This window comes from Somniosus microcephalus, chromosome 8 (genome assembly GCF_052327205.1).
Source record: "Somniosus microcephalus isolate GS21.2 chromosome 8, FLI_Smic_1.0, whole genome shotgun sequence".
NCBI lineage: Eukaryota > Metazoa > Chordata > Chondrichthyes > Squaliformes > Somniosidae > Somniosus > Somniosus microcephalus.
Genome location: NC_140994.1, coordinates 7881635 through 7901925, shown reverse-complemented (window position 1 = coordinate 7901925; position 20291 = coordinate 7881635). Strand labels below are relative to the sequence as shown.

Here is a 20291-nt window from a genome sequence, read left to right as displayed (position 1 = left end):
CAGGTTGTTAAAATAAATACAATATCCTTGGCTTTATTAATAGAAGAAGTCACACAACACCAGGTTATAGTCCAAGTGCTGTGATTTCCAGCAAAAAAAATGTTTTTTTGTCTGTTTTTTGTTTTTCATACAGACCCCAGCATCTGCAACATTTGACCCCTTGTGACCCCACCTCATTGTTCTTTGATGTAATGTTTTCCTGACTGACCTGTTTGGACACCATTCACACCTTTGATTGCTGTGATTATCTCTCTGCCGAGGTGTGATAAAGGGCAGTTAGATAGATTACTTGTAATCATCTGGCAGTGTTCTCTGAGTATATAAGTTGTGTCTTTATGCATCTCTCCACTTCACCTGACGAAGGAGCAGCGCTCCGAAAGCTTGTGATTTCAAATAAAACCTGGTGTTGTGTGACTTCTTACATTTGTCCACCCCAGTCCAACACCGGCATCTCCACACCATGTTTATTAATAGACGCATAGGTCTGAATTTTAATCTGGGTCAGGAGCTGGGAGGCTACAATCGGGAAACCCGGGAAAATGGGTTTTCCACAGGCCCTGGCGAATTTAACAGCAGGGACTGATTGGCATTTGAAAGCTCTGACTCCTGCCCGTAGCAAGCCAGATGGAGAGTCTGGCTGTCTGTGGGCGGGTAGGCCTCATGTACAAGACCTCAGAGAGGAGGGAGGAAGGGATTGGGCGGGGAGTGGGGGAGGGGGTGGTGGTGGTCGGGAGCCGGAGGAGCATAAGAACATAAGAAATAGGAGCAGGAGTCGGCCATACGGACCCTCGAGCCTGCTCCACCATTCAATAAGATCATGGCTGATCTTCGACCTCAACTCCACTTTCCCGCCCGATCTCCATATCCCTTGATTCCCCTAGAGTTCAAAAATCTAACGATCTCAGCCTTGAATATACTCAAAGACTGAGCCTCAGCCCTCTGGGGTAGAGAATTCCAAAGATTCACAACCCTCTGAGTGAAGAAATTCCTCCTTATCTCAGTCCTAAATGACCGACCCCTTATTCTGAGACTGTGACCCCTAGTTCTAGACACTCCAGCCAGGGGAAACAGCCTCTCAGCATCTACCCTGTCAATCCCCTTCAGAATCTTATATGTTTCAATGAGATCACCTCGCATTCTTTTAAACTCCAGAGAGTATCGGCCCATTCTACACAATCTCTCCTCATAGAACAACCCTCTCATCCCAGGAATCAATCTAGTGAACCTTCGTTGCACCGCCTCCAAGGCAAGTATATCCTTCCTTAGATAAGGAGACCAAAACTGTGCACAGTGCTCCAGGTGTGGTCTTACGAAGGCCCTATATAACTGGCAGTGGCAGAAAGGTCGGTAACCAGAGGATCAGAGGTTTAAGATGATTGGCAAAAGAACCAGTGCTGTATCATTTTAAGATTCTATGATTGTATTTGTACAGAGCTTTGGTCAGACCCCATCTGGAGTAACTCTGTTCAGTTTCTGGGCCCCGCTCCTCAGGAAGGATATATTGGCCTTGGAGGGGGGGGCAGCGCAGATTCACCAGACTGATACCGGGGCTAAAAGGGTTAAATTATGAGGACAGGTTGCATAACCTGGCTTGTATTCCCTCGAGTATAGAAGATTGAGGGGTGATCTGACTGAAGTGTTTAAAATGTTAGAGGGATTTGTTAGGATAGATACGGAGAAACTTATGTCCTCTGGTGGGGGAATCCAGAACAAAGGGGGCATATTAAAATTAGAGCCCGGTCATGCAGGAGAGAAATCAGGAAGTAGTTTTTCACACAAAGGGTAGTGGAAATCTGGAACTTCTCCCCAAAAGGCTGTAGAATCTAGCACAATTGCAGCTTTCAAGACTGAGATCAGTAGATGTTTGTTGAGTAAGGGTATCAAGTAAGGGGGAGTCCAGAACCAGGGGTCACAGTCTAAGGATAAGGGGTAAGCCATTTAGGACTGAGATGAGGAGGAATTTCTTCACCCAGAGAGTGGTGAACCTGTGGAATTCTCTACCACAGAAGGCAATTGAGGCCAATTCATTAAATATATTCAAGAAGGAGTTAGATATATTTCTTAAGGCTAAAGGGATCAAGGGATATGGGGAGAAGGCAGGGACAGGGTACTGAATTTGGATGATCAGCCATGATCTCATTGAATGGCGGAGCAGGCTCGAGGGGCCGAATGGCCTACTCCTGCTCCTATCTTCTATGTCTATGGTTCTATCAAGGGATATGGAACTAAGGCAGGTAAAGAGTTGAGGTGCAGAGCAGCCATGAGCCCATTGAATGGCGGAGCAGGCTCGAGGGGCTGAATGGCCTCCTAATGTTCCTATGTTCTGTATCTATCAGTGATTACATCGATGCAACTGGAAAGATAAATTCCCATGGTACAATTTTCCAAAAAAGCCACGTCATTGTGTTCTAGCTTGTCACAGATACTAAGGGTAGGTTATAGCTATTGTGTTGTTCTGGCAAATAGCCTCAGCTTATCCAGGTCGAACTGGCCCCAGTGTGTTTCCTGCTCATCCTTCATTATTTTAACTCGGTGATTTTTTCACACAGGGTTACTCAATGCACAAATAATCCAGAAATATAGTGACCAGGGATAAATGGGGATCCACTGACCAATGAGAACAAAGCTCTGGGATTCAATCAGCTGTTACCAGGGAGATTGTGTGAGTGAGGGTTAGTTATGCTCTGCTGCACTCTGTAGGGAGCTGCAATCACTCGATGATTCAACTGTTTAACAGCAGCGAGCACTGAGATATTCCAGGAGTCTGTTTGTATCAAATCTATAATAAAAATACTGAGTTTCCCATCTCGATTCACACGATATTATATGGAGACACTCTAACCACAAGATCATAAAATAATTACAGATGAGGGAAGCCATTCGCCCATCTTAGTTCACCCATCCAGCCTTGATTCTGTGACCTTTAATACCCATCATTTATACAATAACACCCAGAAAAGACTAAATTCATATAATAACCCCAGGAATGATTGAAACTTATAAAATTCTAACAGGACTAGACAGACTAGATGCAGGAAGGATGTTCCCAATGGCGGGGGAGTCCAGAACCAGGGGTCACAGTCTAAGGATAAGGGGTAAGCCATTTCAGACAGAGATGAGGAGGAATTTCTTCACCCAGAGAGTGGTGAACCTGTGGAATTCTCTACCACAGAAGGCAGTGGAGGCCAATTCATTAAATATATTCAAGAAGGAGTTAGATATATTTCTTAAGGCTAAAGGGATCAAGGGATATGGGGAGAAGGCAGGGACAGGGTACTGAATTTGGATGATCAGCCATGATCTCATTGAATGGCGGAGCAGGCTCGAGGGGCCGAATGGCCTACTCCTGCTCCTATCTTCTATGTCTATGGTTCTATCAAGGGATATGGAACTAAGGCAGGTAAAGAGTTGAGGTGCAGAGCAGCCATGAGCCCATTGAATGGCGGAGCAGGCTCGAGGGGCTGAATGGCCTCCTAATGTTCCTATGTTCTGTATCTATCAGTGATTACATCGATGCAACTGGAAAGATAAATTCCCATGGTACAATTTTCCAAAAAAGCCACGTCATTGTGTTCTAGCTTGTCACAGATACTAAGGGTAGGTTATAGCTATTGTGTTGTTCTGGCAAATAGCCTCAGCTTATCCAGGTCGAACTGGCCCCAGTGTGTTTCCTGCTCATCCTTCATTATTTTAACTCGGTGATTTTTTCACACAGGGTTACTCAATGCACAAATAATCCAGAAATATAGTGACCAGGGATAAATGGGGATCCACTGACCAATGAGAACAAAGCTCTGGGATTCAATCAGCTGTTACCAGGGAGATTGTGTGAGTGAGGGTTAGTTATGCTCTGCTGCACTCTGTAGGGAGCTGCAATCACTCGATGATTCAACTGTTTAACAGCAGCGAGCACTGAGATATTCCAGGAGTCTGTTTGTATCAAATCTATAATAAAAATACTGAGTTTCCCATCTCGATTCACACGATATTATATGGAGACACTCTAACCACAAGATCATAAAATAATTACAGATGAGGGAAGCCATTCGCCCATCTTAGTTCACCGATCCAGCCTTGATTCTGTGACCTTTAATACCCATCATTTATACAATAACACCCAGAAAAGACTAAATTCATATAATAACCCCAGGAATGATTGAAACTTATAAAATTCTAACAGGACTAGACAGACTAAATGCAGGAAGGATGTTCCCGATGGCCGGGGAGTCCAGAACCAGGGGTCACAGTCTAAGGATAAGGGGTAAGCCATTTAGGACTGAGATGAGGAGGAATTTCTTCACCCAGAGAGTGGTGAACCTGTGGAATTCTCTACCACAGAAGGCAGTTGAGGCCAATTCATTAAATATATTCAAGAAGGAGTTAGATATATTTCTTAAGGCTAAAGGGATCAAGGGATATGGGGAGAAGGCAGGGACAGGGTACTGAATTTGGATGATCAGCCATGATCTCATTGAATGGCGGAGCAGGCTCGAGGGGCCGAATGGCCTACTCCTGCTCCTATCTTCTATGTCTATGGTTCTATCAAGGGATATGGAACTAAGGCAGGTAAAGAGTTGAGGTGCAGAGCAGCCATGAGCCCATTGAATGGCGGAGCAGGCTCGAGGGGCTGAATGGCCTCCTAATGTTCCTATGTTCTGTATCTATCAGTGATTACATCGATGCAACTGGAAAGATAAATTCCCATGGTACAATTTTCCAAAAAAGCCACGTCATTGTGTTCTAGCTTGTCACAGATACTAAGGGTAGGTTATAGCTATTGTGTTGTTCTGGCAAATAGCCTCAGCTTATCCAGGTCGAACTGGCCCCAGTGTGTTTCCTGCTCATCCTTCATTATTTTAACTCGGTGATTTTTTCACACAGGGTTACTCAATGCACAAATAATCCAGAAATATAGTGACCAGGGATAAATGGGGATCCACTGACCAATGAGAACAAAGCTCTGGGATTCAATCAGCTGTTACCAGGGAGATTGTGTGAGTGAGGGTTAGTTATGCTCTGCTGCACTCTGTAGGGAGCTGCAATCACTCGATGATTCAACTGTTTAACAGCAGCGAGCACTGAGATATTCCAGGAGTCTGTTTGTATCAAATCTATAATAAAAATACTGAGTTTCCCATCTCGATTCACACGATATTATATGGAGACACTCTAACCACAAGATCATAAAATAATTACAGATGAGGGAAGCCATTCGCCCATCTTAGTTCACCCATCCAGCCTTGATTCTGTGACCTTTAATACCCATCATTTATACAATAACACCCAGAAAAGACTAAATTCATATAATAACCCCAGGAATGATTGAAACTTATAAAATTCTAACAGGACTAGACAGACTAGATGCAGGAAGGATGTTCCCAATGGCGGGGGAGTCCAGAACCAGGGGTCACAGTCTAAGGATAAGGGGTAAGCCATTTCAGACAGAGATGAGGAGGAATTTCTTCACCCAGAGAGTGGTGAACCTGTGGAATTCTCTACCACAGAAGGCAGTGGAGGCCAATTCATTAAATATATTCAAGAAGGAGTTAGATATATTTCTTAAGGCTAAAGGGATCAAGGGATATGGGGAGAAGGCAGGGACAGGGTACTGAATTTGGATGATCAGCCATGATCTCATTGAATGGCGGAGCAGGCTCGAGGGGCCGAATGGCCTACTCCTGCTCCTATCTTCTATGTCTATGGTTCTATCAAGGGATATGGAACTAAGGCAGGTAAAGAGTTGAGGTGCAGAGCAGCCATGAGCCCATTGAATGGCGGAGCAGGCTCGAGGGGCTGAATGGCCTCCTAATGTTCCTATGTTCTGTATCTATCAGTGATTACATCGATGCAACTGGAAAGATAAATTCCCATGGTACAATTTTCCAAAAAAGCCACGTCATTGTGTTCTAGCTTGTCACAGATACTAAGGGTAGGTTATAGCTATTGTGTTGTTCTGGCAAATAGCCTCAGCTTATCCAGGTCGAACTGGCCCCAGTGTGTTTCCTGCTCATCCTTCATTATTTTAACTCGGTGATTTTTTCACACAGGGTTACTCAATGCACAAATAATCCAGAAATATAGTGACCAGGGATAAATGGGGATCCACTGACCAATGAGAACAAAGCTCTGGGATTCAATCAGCTGTTACCAGGGAGATTGTGTGAGTGAGGGTTAGTTATGCTCTGCTGCACTCTGTAGGGAGCTGCAATCACTCGATGATTCAACTGTTTAACAGCAGCGAGCACTGAGATATTCCAGGAGTCTGTTTGTATCAAATCTATAATAAAAATACTGAGTTTCCCATCTCGATTCACACGATATTATATGGAGACACTCTAACCACAAGATCATAAAATAATTACAGATGAGGGAAGCCATTCGCCCATCTTAGTTCACCGATCCAGCCTTGATTCTGTGACCTTTAATACCCATCATTTATACAATAACACCCAGAAAAGACTAAATTCATATAATAACCCCAGGAATGATTGAAACTTATAAAATTCTAACAGGACTAGACAGACTAAATGCAGGAAGGATGTTCCCGATGGCCGGGGAGTCCAGAACCAGGGGTCACAGTCTAAGGATAAGGGGTAAGCCATTTAGGACTGAGATGAGGAGGAATTTCTTCACCCAGAGAGTGGTGAACCTGTGGAATTCTCTACCACAGAAGGCAGTTGAGGCCAATTCATTAAATATATTCAAGAAGGAGTTAGATAGATTTCTTAAGGCTAAAGGGATCAAGGGATATGGGGAGAAAGCAGGGACAGGGTACTGAATTTGGATGATCAGCCATGATCTCATTGAATGGCGGAGCAGGCTCGAGGGGCCGAATGGCCTACTCCTGCTCCTATCTTCTATGTCTATGGTTCTATCAAGGGATATGGAACTAAGGCAGGTAAAGAGTTGAGGTGCAGAGCAGCCATGAGCCCATTGAATGGCGGAGCAGGCTCGAGGGGCTGAATGGCCTCCTAATGTTCCTATGTTCTGTATCTATCAGTGATTACATCGATGCAACTGGAAAGATAAATTCCCATGGTACAATTTTCCAAAAAAGCCACGTCATTGTGTTCTAGCTTGTCACAGATACTAAGGGTAGGTTATAGCTATTGTGTTGTTCTGGCAAATAGCCTCAGCTTATCCAGGTCGAACTGGCCCCAGTGTGTTTCCTGCTCATCCTTCATTATTTTAACTCGGTGATTTTTTCACACAGGGTTACTCAATGCACAAATAATCCAGAAATATAGTGACCAGGGATAAATGGGGATCCACTGACCAATGAGAACAAAGCTCTGGGATTCAATCAGCTGTTACCAGGGAGATTGTGTGAGTGAGGGTTAGTTATGCTCTGCTGCACTCTGTAGGGAGCTGCAATCACTCGATGATTCAACTGTTTAACAGCAGCGAGCACTGAGATATTCCAGGAGTCTGTTTGTATCAAATCTATAATAAAAATACTGAGTTTCCCATCTCGATTCACACGATATTATATGGAGACACTCTAACCACAAGATCATAAAATAATTACAGATGAGGGAAGCCATTCGCCCATCTTAGTTCACCCATCCAGCCTTGATTCTGTGACCTTTAATACCCATCATTTATACAATAACACCCAGAAAAGACTAAATTCATATAATAACCCCAGGAATGATTGAAACTTATAAAATTCTAACAGGACTAGACAGACTAGATGCAGGAAGGATGTTCCCAATGGCGGGGGAGTCCAGAACCAGGGGTCACAGTCTAAGGATAAGGGGTAAGCCATTTCAGACAGAGATGAGGAGGAATTTCTTCACCCAGAGAGTGGTGAACCTGTGGAATTCTCTACCACAGAAGGCAGTGGAGGCCAATTCATTAAATATATTCAAGAAGGAGTTAGATATATTTCTTAAGGCTAAAGGGATCAAGGGATATGGGGAGAAGGCAGGGACAGGGTACTGAATTTGGATGATCAGCCATGATCTCATTGAATGGCGGAGCAGGCTCGAGGGGCCGAATGGCCTACTCCTGCTCCTATCTTCTATGTCTATGGTTCTATCAAGGGATATGGAACTAAGGCAGGTAAAGAGTTGAGGTGCAGAGCAGCCATGAGCCCATTGAATGGCGGAGCAGGCTCGAGGGGCTGAATGGCCTCCTAATGTTCCTATGTTCTGTATCTATCAGTGATTACATCGATGCAACTGGAAAGATAAATTCCCATGGTACAATTTTCCAAAAAAGCCACGTCATTGTGTTCTAGCTTGTCACAGATACTAAGGGTAGGTTATAGCTATTGTGTTGTTCTGGCAAATAGCCTCAGCTTATCCAGGTCGAACTGGCCCCAGTGTGTTTCCTGCTCATCCTTCATTATTTTAACTCGGTGATTTTTTCACACAGGGTTACTCAATGCACAAATAATCCAGAAATATAGTGACCAGGGATAAATGGGGATCCACTGACCAATGAGAACAAAGCTCTGGGATTCAATCAGCTGTTACCAGGGAGATTGTGTGAGTGAGGGTTAGTTATGCTCTGCTGCACTCTGTAGGGAGCTGCAATCACTCGATGATTCAACTGTTTAACAGCAGCGAGCACTGAGATATTCCAGGAGTCTGTTTGTATCAAATCTATAATAAAAATACTGAGTTTCCCATCTCGATTCACACGATATTATATGGAGACACTCTAACCACAAGATCATAAAATAATTACAGATGAGGGAAGCCATTCGCCCATCTTAGTTCACCGATCCAGCCTTGATTCTGTGACCTTTAATACCCATCATTTATACAATAACACCCAGAAAAGACTAAATTCATATAATAACCCCAGGAATGATTGAAACTTATAAAATTCTAACAGGACTAGACAGACTAAATGCAGGAAGGATGTTCCCGATGGCCGGGGAGTCCAGAACCAGGGGTCACAGTCTAAGGATAAGGGGTAAGCCATTTAGGACTGAGATGAGGAGGAATTTCTTCACCCAGAGAGTGGTGAACCTGTGGAATTCTCTACCACAGAAGGCAGTTGAGGCCAATTCATTAAATATATTCAAGAAGGAGTTAGATATATTTCTTAAGGCTAAAGGGATCAAGGGATATGGGGAGAAGGCAGGGACAGGGTACTGAATTTGGATGATCAGCCATGATCTCATTGAATGGCGGAGCAGGCTCGAGGGGCCGAATGGCCTACTCCTGCTCCTATCTTCTATGTCTATGGTTCTATCAAGGGATATGGAACTAAGGCAGGTAAAGAGTTGAGGTGCAGAGCAGCCATGAGCCCATTGAATGGCGGAGCAGGCTCAAGGGGCTGAATGGCCTCCTAATGTTCCTATGTTCTGTATCTATCAGTGATTACATCGATGCAACTGGAAAGATAAATTCCCATGGTACAATTTTCCAAAAAAGCCACGTCATTGTGTTCTAGCTTGTCACAGATACTAAGGGTAGGTTATAGCTATTGTGTTGTTCTGGCAAATAGCCTCAGCTTATCCAGGTCGAACTGGCCCCAGTGTGTTTCCTGCTCATCCTTCATTATTTTAACTCGGTGATTTTTTCACACAGGGTTACTCAATGCACAAATAATCCAGAAATATAGTGACCAGGGATAAATGGGGATCCACTGACCAATGAGAACAAAGCTCTGGGATTCAATCAGCTGTTACCAGGGAGATTGTGTGAGTGAGGGTTAGTTATGCTCTGCTGCACTCTGTAGGGAGCTGCAATCACTCGATGATTCAACTGTTTAACAGCAGCGAGCACTGAGATATTCCAGGAGTCTGTTTGTATCAAATCTATAATAAAAATACTGAGTTTCCCATCTCGATTCACACGATATTATATGGAGACACTCTAACCACAAGATCATAAAATAATTACAGATGAGGGAAGCCATTCGCCCATCTTAGTTCACCGATCCAGCCTTGATTCTGTGACCTTTAATACCCATCATTTATACAATAACACCCAGAAAAGACTAAATTCATATAATAACCCCAGGAATGATTGAAACTTATAAAATTCTAACAGGACTAGACAGACTAAATGCAGGAAGGATGTTCCCGATGGCCGGGGAGTCCAGAACCAGGGGTCACAGTCTAAGGATAAGGGGTAAGCCATTTAGGACTGAGATGAGGAGGAATTTCTTCACCCAGAGAGTGGTGAACCTGTGGAATTCTCTACCACAGAAGGCAGTTGAGGCCAATTCATTAAATATATTCAAGAAGGAGTTAGATAGATTTCTTAAGGCTAAAGGGATCAAGGGATATGGGGAGAAAGCAGGGACAGGGTACTGAATTTGGATGATCAGCCATGATCTCATTGAATGGCGGAGCAGGCTCGAGGGGCCGAATGGCCTACTCCTGCTCCTATCTTCTATGTCTATGGTTCTATCAAGGGATATGGAACTAAGGCAGGTAAAGAGTTGAGGTGCAGAGCAGCCATGAGCCCATTGAATGGCGGAGCAGGCTCGAGGGGCTGAATGGCCTCCTAATGTTCCTATGTTCTGTATCTATCAGTGATTACATCGATGCAACTGGAAAGATAAATTCCCATGGTACAATTTTCCAAAAAAGCCACGTCATTGTGTTCTAGCTTGTCACAGATACTAAGGGTAGGTTATAGCTATTGTGTTGTTCTGGCAAATAGCCTCAGCTTATCCAGGTCGAACTGGCCCCAGTGTGTTTCCTGCTCATCCTTCATTATTTTAACTCGGTGATTTTTTCACACAGGGTTACTCAATGCACAAATAATCCAGAAATATAGTGACCAGGGATAAATGGGGATCCACTGACCAATGAGAACAAAGCTCTGGGATTCAATCAGCTGTTACCAGGGAGATTGTGTGAGTGAGGGTTAGTTATGCTCTGCTGCACTCTGTAGGGAGCTGCAATCACTCGATGATTCAACTGTTTAACAGCAGCGAGCACTGAGATATTCCAGGAGTCTGTTTGTATCAAATCTATAATAAAAATACTGAGTTTCCCATCTCGATTCACACGATATTATATGGAGACACTCTAACCACAAGATCATAAAATAATTACAGATGAGGGAAGCCATTCGCCCATCTTAGTTCACCGATCCAGCCTTGATTCTGTGACCTTTAATACCCATCATTTATACAATAACACCCAGAAAAGACTAAATTCATATAATAACCCCAGGAATGATTGAAACTTATAAAATTCTAACAGGACTAGACAGACTAAATGCAGGAAGGATGTTCCCGATGGCCGGGGAGTCCAGAACCAGGGGTCACAGCCTAAGGATAAGGGGTGAGCCATTTAGGACTGAGATGAGGAGGAATTTCTTCACCCAGAGAGTGGTGAACCTGTGGAATTCTCTACCACAGAAGGCAGTTGAGGCCAATTCATTAAATATATTCAAGAAGGAGTTAGATAGATTTCTTAAGGCTAAAGGGATCAAGGGATATGGGGAGAAAGCAGGGACAGGGTACTGAATTTGGATGATCAGCCATGATCTCATTGAATGGCGGAGCAGGCTCGAGGGGCCGAATGGCCTACTCCTGCTCCTATCTTCTATGTCTATGGTTCTATCAAGGGATATGGAACTAAGGCAGGTAAAGAGTTGAGGTGCAGAGCAGCCATGAGCCCATTGAATGGCGGAGCAGGCTCGAGGGGCTGAATGGCCTCCTAATGTTCCTATGTTCTGTATCTATCAGTGATTACATCGATGCAACTGGAAAGATAAATTCCCATGGTACAATTTTCCAAAAAAGCCACGTCATTGTGTTCTAGCTTGTCACAGATACTAAGGGTAGGTTATAGCTATTGTGTTGTTCTGGCAAATAGCCTCAGCTTATCCAGGTCGAACTGGCCCCAGTGTGTTTCCTGCTCATCCTTCATTATTTTAACTCGGTGATTTTTTCACACAGGGTTACTCAATGCACAAATAATCCAGAAATATAGTGACCAGGGATAAATGGGGATCCACTGACCAATGAGAACAAAGCTCTGGGATTCAATCAGCTGTTACCAGGGAGATTGTGTGAGTGAGGGTTAGTTATGCTCTGCTGCACTCTGTAGGGAGCTGCAATCACTCGATGATTCAACTGTTTAACAGCAGCGAGCACTGAGATATTCCAGGAGTCTGTTTGTATCAAATCTATAATAAAAATACTGAGTTTCCCATCTCGATTCACACGATATTATATGGAGACACTCTAACCACAAGATCATAAAATAATTACAGATGAGGGAAGCCAATCGCCCATCTTAGTTCACCCATCCAGCCTTGATTCTGTGACCTTTAATACCCATCATTTATACAATAACACCCAGAAAAGACTAAATTCATATAATAACCCCAGGAATGATTGAAACTTATAAAATTCTAACAGGACTAGACAGACTAGATGCAGGAAGGATGTTCCCAATGGCGGGGGAGTCCAGAACCAGGGGTCACAGTCTAACGATAAAGGGGTAAGCCATTTAGGACTGAGATGAGGAGGAATTTCTTCACCCAGAGAGTGGTGAACCTGTGGAATTCTCTACCACAGAAGGCAGTTGAGGCCAATTCATTAAATATATTCAAGAAGGAGTTGGATATATTTCTTAAGACTAAAGGGATCAAGGGATATGGGGAGAAGGCAGGGACCGGGTACTGAGTTTGGATGATCAGCCATGATCGCATTGAATGGCGGAGCAGGCTCAAGGGGCTGAATGGCCTACTCCTGCTCCTATCTTCTATGTTTCTATGAAATATTGTAGTACCCAATGCACCATTAACCATTAATATCTAATACCAACTACACCAGTTTCACACTGTACAGCAGTAAGAGCTCCAGAATCAGTATATCAGCAGAATACTGCGGGTGCTGGTCAATCAAGGGAAAAATAGCGTGGGTTGGCCACAAGTCGATGGAGGCGGGACTGAAACCCAACAATCCCATTGAATAAAAGCACTCTGTTTATTTCCGGGACAACGCCCTGGCAATCAGTTCTTATAGAAGCTGTTGTGGCGACACGCCACCACTGGACATAATCCGCTCACGGCGGCACGGACAGTTTAAGCAGACGCCCCCAGCCGGGGGCCCTTTCCTCCAGCAACTTGTTTCCCGCAGGGACAGGCTGCCGGGAGCACTTCCTGTCTGGGGAATATTTAAGTGGATGCGCGGGCTTTTCCAGTTCCTCTTTGCCATGAGGTAGAATAAAAGCAGTTGTGTTTTACTAGCTCTGGTCTTGACTCCCACGTTTGCCGCGGTATCTCAACACTGGTGACCCCGACGCTCAGGACGAATCCTAAGCTAGCATGGCGGATACAAACGCAGTCACGGTTAAATTACCGGACTTTTGGGAGAACCTAGCCGAAGCCTGGTTTGTTCAAGCTGAGTCCAGATTCCGGCTGAAACACATTACAGTCGACGCCACAAAGTACGACTACCTCGTCTCCTCTCTCACCTATGCCACAGTCCCCAAGGTTTGGGCAGCGCTGCAGGATCCACCACCAGAAGGCAAGTACGAACATCTGAAGGCTGCGCTCCTTAAAAAATTTCAAACGTCCTCTTACCAGCGCCACTGCCAACTCCTTGACCTCCCCGGCCTTGGTGATGCTTCACCATCAGACCTGCTTTCCCACATGCTGTCCCTCTCGGACGACAAAAACCCTCTTTCACACGCTTTTCATTCGGCAGCTCCCCGCCAGCATCCGCCCGCTCATTGTGGCGTCTGGCTCCACGGACCTGAATGACATAGCCGAAAAGGCCGACCGGCTGCTCTCTGCACAGTCCGCTCGCGACGTCGCGCCTGACCTCACGGCAACGACCACGCGGTCTTCCCGGCCCACTAGGCCCGACCGCCCTACCACTCCGGGTCACTGCTACTACCACACCCGTTTTGGCACTAGGGCCCAACGCTGCACGCCACCGTGTACTTTCAAACCCCCCCCGCACCGGCCCCCGCGATGGCCGTGGGGCAAACGGGGCCTCTACTGTACGTCACCGACGACAGAACCAACTGCCGATTTCTGTGCGACACAGGGGCCCAGCACAGCATCACCCCCGCCTCCGCCCTCGAAATCCAACGCGGCACACGGGGTATCACGCTGGCCGCAGCCAATGGCTCTGACATCCGCACATATGGCACCCGCATGGTCACGCTCGACCTCGCGGGCCGCCGCTACCGCTGGGAGTTCCTCACAGCCAAGGTCCTCTGCCCACTCATCGGCGCCGACTTCCTACGCGCCCACGGCCTCCTTGTCGACATTCCGAGGCACCGCCTCGTCGACATCAACACTATGGCCCCCATCCCCGGCGCATTTACCCCGGCCCGTTCGGCCGGCCTGATGACCTACTGCCTCGCCAGAGCCACGGACGACTACTCGGCACTCCTAGCTGAGTTTCCCGCCCTCACTAACCCGACCTTTTTGGCCAAAGCCGACAAACACGGTGTGGAGCACTATATCCCCACCACCGGCCCCCCAGTTTCTGCCCACGCCCGCAGACTCAACCCGGCCAAGCTGGAAATCGCGCGGGCCGAGTTCACCACCATGGAACAACTCGGCATCATCCGCCGCTCCAGCAGCCCTTGGGCCTCACCCCTCCACATCGCCCCCAAGCCCGGCGGAGGCTGGCGCCCTTGCGGGGACTACCGCCGCCTCAATGACGCCACCACCCCCGACCGATACCCGGTGCCACACATCCAGGACTTCTTGGCCCGACTGGCCGGGTGAACCGTCTTTTCCAAAGTCGACCTGGTGCACGGTTACCACCAAGTCCCCGTACACCCCGCAGACATCCCCAAAACGGCCGTCATCACCCCATTCGGCCTGTTCGAGTTCCTGAGGATGCCCTTCGGCCTCAAGAATGCAGCCCAGGCTTTCCAGCGCCTTATGGACTCAGTCCTCCGGGACCTGAACTTCCTATTCGTCTATCTAGACGACATTCTCGTGGCCAGCTCCTCCAAACAGGAACACCTCGAACACCTTCGCATCCTGTTCGGGCGCCTAGCCCAACACGGGCTCATCCTCAGCCCGGCGAAGTGCCAATTCGGCCTAACCGAGATCGATTTTCTCGGTCACCACATCACCCCTGCTGGGGCCGTCCCCCTGCCCAACAAGGTGCAGGCCGTCCAGCAATTCCCCCGCCCCACAACCATCAAGGGCCTTCAGGAGTTCCTCGGGATGGTGAACTTCTACAACAGGTTCATCCCCAGAGCTGCAGCCCTCATGAAGCCCCTATACGACTCCCTCCGAGGTAAATCCGGCAAGATGGACGTAGCCTGGACCACTGACACGTCAGCCGCCTTCGACGCCACCAAAAACGCGCTCGCCGACGCCACCCTGCTCGCACACCTGAGGGCCGATGCCCGGGTCGCGCTCACCACCGACGCCTCCGACCACGCGGTCGGCGCCGTGTTCGAGCAGTGGGTCAATGGTGCGTGGCAGCCACTTGCCTTCTACAGCCGCCAACTGCGCCCCCCGGAGGTCAAATACTCCACTTTCGACCGCGAGCTTCTCGCGCTCCACCTGTCGGTCTGCCATTTCAGGTTCCTCCTGGAAGGCCGCCCCTTCACCGCGTACGTGGACCACAAGCCGCTCACATACGCGATGGCCAAGCACACCGAACCCTGGTCCGCTAGGCAGCAACGCCAGCTCGCGGCCGTGTCCGAGTTTACTACGGACATCCAGCACGTCTCCGGTAGAGACAACGTTGTCGCCGACTGCCTTTCCCGTCCCGCCATCTGTGCGAATCACCTCGCGGTCGACTACGCGCAACTAGCTGCGGCCCAGCTCACGGATCCAGACCTCCTCTCGGCGGCTACCAGCTTGCCAGGGCTACGCCTAGTCGAGGTCGCGCACGGGCCCGAAGCCACGGCAGTCACTTGCGACGTCTCACTCGACCAACCCAGGCCGGTCGTCCCTGCAACCTGGCGCCGCCGCATCTTCGATGCGCTCCACGGGCTCTCCCACCCGGGTTCCCGCGCATCCGTCAAACTCCTCTCCCAGCGCTTCGCCTGGCGCGGCCTCAGCAGAGATGTTCGGACTTGGGCCGCCTCCTGCCTCGCCTGCCAATGGGCTAAGGTACAGCTGCACACAAAAGCACCCCTGGGAGACTTCGAGGTACCCAGCCGCCGCTTCGACCACGTACACGTCGACATCGTCGGTCCTCTGCCGCCATCGCAAGGCCAAACTTATCTCCTCACGATGGTTGACCGCTACACACGCTGGCCTGAGGCAGTGCCGCTGACCTCCACCACCACAGCCGACATCGCCAGGGCGTTCGTTAACACCTGGGTTGCAAGGTTCGGCGTACCGGCCGACATAACCTCCGACAGAGGCGCCCAGTTCACCTCCGAACTCTGGACGGCCACAGCACGCAACCTCGGTGTGATGCTCCACCGAACCACGGTGTACCACCCGCAGGCCAACGGGCTTTGTGAACGCTTCCACAGGTCACTCAAGGCCTCACTCCGCGCCGGCCTGCAGGACAGTACCTGGACTGACCGCCTACCGTGGGTGCTACTAGGCCTACGCACCGCGGTCAAGGAAGACCTCCAGTCCTCGGCAGCGGAGTTAGTCTACGGACAACCGCTGCGCGTCCCAGGCGAATTCCTTCCGGAGGCTACCACGCCTTGGTCGGCCGAACAGCAGCGGCTCAACTCTTTCTCTTCTGCTCAGCAGTTCGCCCCACTTCTGGTCAACCGACACGGCGAACTCGCACCTCACGTCCCGCCAAATTTACAGCAGGCACGCTTCGTCTTCGTGCAACACGACGCGCACCGCGGGCCCCTGCGACCCCCGTACGACGGTCCGTACGAGGTACTACAAACCGGGGACAAGGTCTTCAAGCTGCGACTTGGCAACAGGGTCGAGACAGTCTCCATCGACCGGCTCAAACCAGCACACACAGAACCAGGGGAACAGGTCCCCGTGGGCCGGCCTCCAACTAGAGGCCGTCCCGCCAGCAAGCCAGCACAGCCGGCGGCGAACCGCCCGGCCCCACCAACTAGACCGGCGACCACTCAGAGCCGCTGCGGCAGAACCATCAGACCACCGTCACGACTCGTCCACTCCTCCTAAGCGGATTCTGGGGGGAGCTCTGTGGCAACACGCCACCACTGGACATAATCCGCTCACGGCGGCACGGACAGTTTAAGCAGACGCCCCCAGCCGCGGGCCCTTTCCTCCAGCAACTTGTTTCCCGCAGGGACAGGCTGCCGGGGCACTTCCTGTCTGGGGAATATTTAAGTGACTGCGCGGGCTTTTCCAGTTCCTCTTTGCCATGAGGTAGAATAAAAGCAGTTGTGTTTCACTAGCTCTGGTCTCGACTCCCACGTTTGCCGCGGTATCTCAACACTGTGAGCCGCACGTAAGGAATTAGAACCATGTTCAACTATGAGGAATGGCACAGAACAGACTCAGGCAAGTTTGGACGTGAAGACTTTTACCCCAACAGGCATGTGCGCTCGGATCAATGGGGCGATGGTCCAAACCCCTCCGTCCGTGACTACTGGACACTTCGAGGCCGGCCAACGGACCGCGCTTCATTCCGGCCCACAAAACTCTTCCATGTCACCAATTCTAATGGAGCCGAAGGCATCGTCACTGACAGAGCTTTCAGGAGTGAGGCTGAAAAGACAATCGGAGAAGAAGTGAAGGAGCATTTCTCCTGGTGGAGCTTTCAAATAGATACAGATGAGAAAGAGAGAGAGGTCAACAGATACCGAGAGATAAATCGGAATCCGAAGATCGAGGATATCCTATTGGTGTTTTTCAACTCTCCCGCTTTCCAGGATCAATCCCGATACGGAAATTTCCAGTTCACCTATGATATTCAGACCCTGATTGAAACATATAAACAGTCGGTCTGCGATGGAGAGGAACCCGAGTTCCGGGTGTTGGGCACTTTCCGATACAGAAAGGAGATCATGCACGCAGTGGTTGTCCTTCCTCCAGGTGTCCCTTTATTCCAGGATTGTCCTCCAGTTCCGAATGATCCCAATGCGGTTGTTTCTGTTTCAGACCAGGGGTGGAGGTGGAGACCCGATTCAACCGGTGACAGAAAGCCGAAATATCCTTTATACCGCCGGTGGGACCATGTGGGCTTTGCTTTCTACCTCCCATCGGAGGACCAGCAATTCACACTGCCTGATGGCGAGCTACCCCTTACTCACTGTGAGATAGGGGAAAGAAATCTCTCTGGTTCCGACCCTCTGACTGAGGAGGAATTCAACCGGCGCTTCGAGGAATTGACTGAGATCTACAACAACCCGTGGATGGCAGCAAATAATTGACACAGAAAAGGCAAAGCCAACCTCTGGAGAGAGAGAGAAGCCAAGTTATCGCCAGATCAGGACTGAGACACGAGACAGGACACTCCAGTCACTGATCATCTCGGCACCAATCCCCAGAGCTTCTTCCAAAGGTTTGCTCCAAATTCCAATCCTCTTTATCCTGCTCTTCATACACTTTCTGTTGTGATATTTTGACTGTAACCAATAAAGGGGGAAGAACTGTTCTAGTCCCGCTGTGGACTCCATATTGTGTCTGTGAATATTTACAACATGCTACAGACACCAGAGCAATTCCTCCCCAAATATATTTTAACATCAAGCGACTATGTTACGAAGGAAAAAAGAATACTTCTCTCTTATCGCAATATTCTATCCTGAAATTTTAACAAGCTTTGTAACCAGTGCTCAGGGCACTGATATGAACTTTTACTGATTCTGGAGCTCTTACTGCTGTACAGTGTGAAACTGGTGTAGTTGCTATTAGATATTAATGGCTAATGGTGCATTGGGTAATACAATATCTCCTGGGTTATTATATGAATTTAGTCTGTTCTGGGTATTAATGTATAAATTAAGGGTATTAAGGGATATGGAACCAAGGTGGGTAGATGGAGTTAAGATACAGAATAGCCATGATCTAATTGAATGGTGGAACTAGGCCTACTCTTGTGTGTTAAATTTTAGTTCCCATTGAGAGGCGTGTTCATGATTTTTGTCTGCATTGTTTCTTCATTCTCTATGTTTTATTCTCCTTAAAAATAAAGATACCTTTGATTTAAAACTTACCTTGTCTCACCTGATCCATTTGTCTTCCGAGTCACAAGTTGGGCTAACACATCAAGGTGGTCTGGCAATAAGCCCAGTGTCTAGAACCGGTGAGGGGGGAGCGCTTCGGAACCGCTCACAAGCAGTGTGAAATCAAAAACCGATCTCGCACACCACAGTTTATAATTAAAAGAAAATTTCAACTTCCAGCTGAATATATTTAATCTTTCTGGTTCATCATTTAACAATAAGATTATTTGCCACTCCCAATTTTGCCATGTTTCATAGAATCATAGAAATTTACGGCACAGAAGGAGGCCATTCGGCCCATCTTGTCCGTGCCGGCCGACAAAGAGCGATCCAGCCTAATCCCACTTTCCAGCTCTTGGTCCGTAGCCCTGCAGGTTACGGCACTCCAAGTGCATATCCAAGTACTTTTTAAATGTGATGAGGGTTTCTGCCTCTACCACCCTTTCAGGCAGTGAGTTCCAGACCCCCACCACCCTCTGGGTGAAAAAAGTTCTCCTCAACTCCCCTCTAAACTTCTGACCAATTACTTTAAATCTCTGCCCCTGGTTATTGACCTCTCTGCTAAGGGAAATAAATCCTTCCTATCTTCCTTCAGGGGTGCCAGCAACACTCTGTGTTCTTCATCCAAACGGCTACACTTCAAGCTTGAGCCACACAGTGTGGAGCCAGCACGCTATTTGACCACGGAAGGCTTCATAGTTGGATGCAGCTACAGAAAAACATTTCCTCAACGTGACAAGTTCTTTCGGTCTCCTCCTATGCCACTGCTCGAATCCAGCGCGGTTCTCCCACTAGTGTGGAGAACAGTGCTGGATGCAGAGAAACTCCAGGATGATTTGGACAGGTTGGGTGATTGGGCAGATGCATGGCAAATGCAGTACAATGTGGATAAATTGAGGTTATCCACTTCGGTGGCAAAAACAGGAAGACAGATTATTATCTGAACGGCAATAGATTGGGAAAAGGGGAAGTGCAACGAGACCTGGGTGTCCTTGTGCACCAGTCGCTGAAGGTAAGCATGCAGGTGCAGCAGGCGGTTAAGAAGGCAAATGGCATGTTGGCCTTCGTAGCGAGATGATTTGAGTACAAATGTCTTGCTGCAGTTGTACAGGGCCTTGGTGAGACCACACCTTGAGTATTGTGTGCAGTTTTGGTCACCTTATCTGAGGAAGGATGTTCTTGCCATGGAGGGAGTGCAGTGAAGATTCACCAGGCTGATACCTGGGATGGCAGGAATGACGTATGAGGAGAGATTGGGTCG

General features: G+C 48.1%; 1 protein-coding gene across 1 annotated transcript; it reads left to right on the top strand.

The window, feature by feature from the left end:
* The first annotated feature begins 17202 nt into the window (after positions 1–17202).
* LOC147113278 (uncharacterized) lies at positions 17203–19020 on the top strand. The gene has a single exon (XM_085994165.1). The coding sequence runs from the start codon at positions 17327–17329 to the stop codon at positions 18233–18235; it is 909 nt and encodes a 302-aa protein (XP_085850291.1). The 5' UTR covers positions 17203–17326; the 3' UTR covers positions 18236–19020.
* Positions 19021–20291: the final 1271 nt, after the last annotated feature.